General features: G+C 42.4%; 1 protein-coding gene across 1 annotated transcript; it reads right to left on the bottom strand.

The window, feature by feature from the left end:
- Positions 1 to 1,273: 1,273 nt before the first annotated feature.
- On the bottom strand, positions 1,274 to 3,694 carry LOC134882347 (uncharacterized). Its single transcript, XM_063909987.1, has 6 exons — positions 3,176 to 3,694; positions 2,774 to 2,902; positions 2,405 to 2,598; positions 2,074 to 2,221; positions 1,719 to 1,923; positions 1,274 to 1,618 (listed from the first exon to the last, which is right to left on the bottom strand). The coding sequence occupies exons 1-6, from the start codon at positions 3,386 to 3,388 to the stop codon at positions 1,308 to 1,310; spliced, it is 1,200 nt and encodes a 399-aa protein (XP_063766057.1). The 5' UTR covers positions 3,389 to 3,694; the 3' UTR covers positions 1,274 to 1,307.

Genomic DNA, 3,694 nt, shown 5'->3' on the forward strand with positions numbered 1-3,694 from the left:
CGCCTTTATGTAAAAAGTGGCTCAACTTACCCCGGTCTCCCCTATATGTAACAAATCATAATCTCATCTCTTATCACACAGGTGCAGAAGGACACTATTTATTTAACAGATGACCACAACATCGCCATCTTCCCAGAGGAGAACGGGCACTTCATCTCTGTGGATCTGGTGGACCGGGGCCACTACGAGGTGCATGGGGATGCCTCGGCATCAGCAGCAGCAGCACCACCACCACCACCTGCAACAGCAACAGCAGCAGCAGCGGACCAACGTCCACGATATTTGTATTCTTGTGCTGTCACTGTAGGATCCAACTTCTGGAAGCAGAATTCTAGGAAGACTTTTGCTGTTCCTGAGATTCAGCTGGGACAGCTTGGCAAAAGGAGGCGGCTAAGGTAGTCTTTTGTCATAACATCTAAATAGTTAAATGCTGTATTTCAATTTAATTTAGTCTTTTAAGGCGAGAGGGCACACCTAGATTCGGATTAATAGGCAGGACTTTGAAACTTCTCCAGTTATTAGGGGCATAAAAACCTAATTTTTTTTGTATGGCAAGTTTTCTATTTTGAAAGAAGACATGTAAATGGATCAAATTCTGAAACAATCTCAAAATCACCCACATTTGAGATAAATGGCATTCGGGGGTGTGCCCTCTCGCCTTAAAGGGGACTGTAAATTCCCAGTCATTTGTTTATATTTTCCATTATTCAATAATAAATAATACATTGTAAATTCAAAATGTTTTTTCAGTCGTAGAGAAGACACTGGTCTTCAAGACGTGGTGGCCGAGATAGAGGAGGTGATCGAGGCAGCCCAGGGCCTGAAGGAGGTCACCAAGAGCATCAAGGAGGTAACAGAAGGGACTGGCAAAGCAACTCTACTGTGCCTACAAGAGGGAGAAGTGAATGCCCTGAAGACTGTCTTTGGCTGCCTTGTGTGCCCAGGTTAGTACAGTTTTACTTGTAGTTGATTATCAAGTTGACTTCCAAGTCAAGAAGGTAAACTAAACACGTAGGCCTAAGGAAAAACAATTAAGGTCTACCAAAATGTTATGTTTTTTAATCTACAGGTCCTGTGGAAAAACCCATTTTTTCATCTTGCTGCAGAAGCATCATCGGATGCAGGTCGTGCATTCAACAGTGGGAACACAGCCACGACTACTGCCCGAAGTGTCGGTGTCAAGACAGGGAGACAAATGAAGTGGATGGGTTGGACGAGGCCCTGGCAGTGCTGAGGAAGCTTTTTTAAAATAAATAAATAATTCAAAACGATGTTGATTTTAACACGATTCATATGTATTTATTTATTTACAATGTTGCATGCATGTCAGAGACATTAATTAGATGGAGCAGTGCCTCCTGAAACATGGTGTAGTCCTGGTTAACGACCGTATCGAAGAGATGAGACATGTCCGGGTACCTCTCCCCAAACGCTTGCTCTGCTAGACCTCTCTGTTCATCGGATGAAAACGGGTCAGAGCCAAAGGCTGAAACCCAAGTCAGAGATGATCCCATCTCCTCCTCGTACATATGTGCTGCCTCAGCAGCATTGGGCAGCAGCTCTACAGGACAGCTGGCTGGACACCTAGCAGCCGCAAGTTGGTTTGGTATCCCTCTGCCTAAAATGAGTAAAAAAAAGTTTTACATTTTATACAATTTTTTCCCTTTTTTTTGGTCAGTGAAAAACTGCTATTACACTTGTAAGCTATTACACTTTACCTGGTATCCTATGTGCATTCCAGGACTGCACAACTCGAGCAAGTCCTATTGCACTGACTTGACAGGCCAAGTTTGACACACAGAATTTAGTTGTGTTGTCCTGCATGTCCACTAGTTCCTGGTCCTGTAGGTGGATGAGGGCCTGTTTGATGGGATAGTTGACCCGGTTGTTGACCTCTGGCCAAATTCTTTCCACTCGAAGATTCTGTTTAAATCACACACACAAAAAAACGTTTTGTATATGACATTTCAGACATTTTTTAACCACCCAAAAGTAATAAAAGGCTGAAGACAGATCCCAGTAGTAGTAGGCTAGTAGTAGTAGTAGTAGCCTAGTACTACTAGAAAAAAATACCTTTGAAGAGGTTGTCTGCAGGTAAGGGAGTCTATTGGTGTTGTGTCGATGTTCAGCCAACTTCTCCTGCATGTATAACGTCAAATAAAACTCCTTGCCGTGATCAACTCTAATCTGGTCCCACATTCCGTTGTTGACAACTGCTTTCCTGTATTTAAAAAAGGAAGGAAAGAAAGAAAGAAATGAAAAAGAGCAGTGTAAATTGGCATTAATTAATTAATGACATTAATGAATGGATTAATGAATCATTTGTAGGCTATTACTTGTGTAGTACATTTGCTTTTGAGCACACATGTAACACTGATGTAGACATAGAGGATTTCCAACTTGCCTGTAAACTTCCTCATAGATGATCAGATTGTTCTTCACGGGCATCGTGAATTGAGCCATAATTTTACTGCTGTACCCATCTACAGCCAACACATGGGTCACTCCGAACATACCCAACTTTTCGTTTTGGTCCATGTGTAATTTATGGCCCGTGTAGTCTGCGTGATAAGGGACTGGGTTCAGGTTTCTTGCTCCCTAAAAGAAGTACAATCCAATCAATGAAAAATAGGCCTACAATAACATCAACAGAAACATTCACGTTATTTGCAAATATGATTACTATGTAGGCCTAGTAAACACACAACATTAAGTTAACATTCATGATGTCAGCAATTTTAGAGCTTATTTTTTGCGCACTCGTTAGGCCTACCTCACGACGTAGCTCATTGTAGGGCTGATGGACGTTTCGTAGGATCCTTCCCACTCGCGGTTCACCCACTTTCACCCCCACAGATGACAGGTACCCTGTCATAAATTTCCGTCCGTACGTTGGACCGGTCTATGGACAGTAAATAAACACACAACTAAACAAACAAACAAATACCCTAATAATAAAGTCATAAAGGATTACAAGTGTGTAGCCTAGCCTACATTCAATTATTAGGCCGAGGCTAGGCTATTTCGGCTACGGTTTAGCCCAGACGGCAAAATATGTTTGGCCCGATCTATTTCCTATCTGGGGCTCATCTGGCCCTGAATCGTTTTCGGTATTCATAAGGCTATGGCAATAATATTCAAACAAATGCCTAGTTCTAGATCTAGGCTTACTCACCTTTTGAATAGATGTCAGGACAGCTTCTTCCAGCTCTTGGTCTGTGATGTGCCCCTTCCGTCTCAGCCCAACGTCGCCACAGAATCTCCTCACCGACATCTCCGAGGACCCCTTAATTCCCATACTCTTCAATGTCTCAGACATTTCGGCGTGAGTTTTCCCCGACAGAAAGAGTTGATTTATCATCTCGTAGTGAGACTCCAAATTAGCCATGTTTCCTTACAGATCAGTTGTGGCATGAGTCAGTTGTTGGCTCGCGATCGGTTTCCCTGACAACTAACATTTCCGTTTGGGGGTGCATAATCGAAAAAACGAGAAAACGAGAAAACGAAAAACGAGAAAACGAACCGTAATCCGATTTCTGGTTTTGGTTTTGAAATCGGAAAAACGAGAAAACGAACCGTTATCCGATTTCTGGTTTTGGTATTGAAATCGGAAAAACGAGAAAACGAACCGTTATCCGATTTCTGGTTTTGGTTTTGAAATCGGAAAAACAAATGAACGAATGATACACGGATT

This window comes from Eleginops maclovinus, chromosome 20 (assembly GCF_036324505.1).
Source record: "Eleginops maclovinus isolate JMC-PN-2008 ecotype Puerto Natales chromosome 20, JC_Emac_rtc_rv5, whole genome shotgun sequence".
Lineage (NCBI taxonomy): Eukaryota > Metazoa > Chordata > Actinopteri > Perciformes > Eleginopidae > Eleginops > Eleginops maclovinus.

Bases quoted from the DNA above. Each gene is read 5' to 3' on its own strand.
- LOC134882347 (XM_063909987.1), bottom strand. From the start codon at position 3,388: ATGGCTAATTTGGAGTCTCACTACGAGATGATAAATCAACTCTTTCTG. The intron at 2,222-2,404 runs GCAAGTTGGAAA...TTTTAAATACAG, and splicing joins ATCTATGAGGAAGTTTACAG to GAAAGCAGTTGTCAACAACG. The intron at 1,924-2,073 runs GTATTTTTTTCT...TGATTTAAACAG, and splicing joins TGCAGACAACCTCTTCAAAG to AATCTTCGAGTGGAAAGAAT.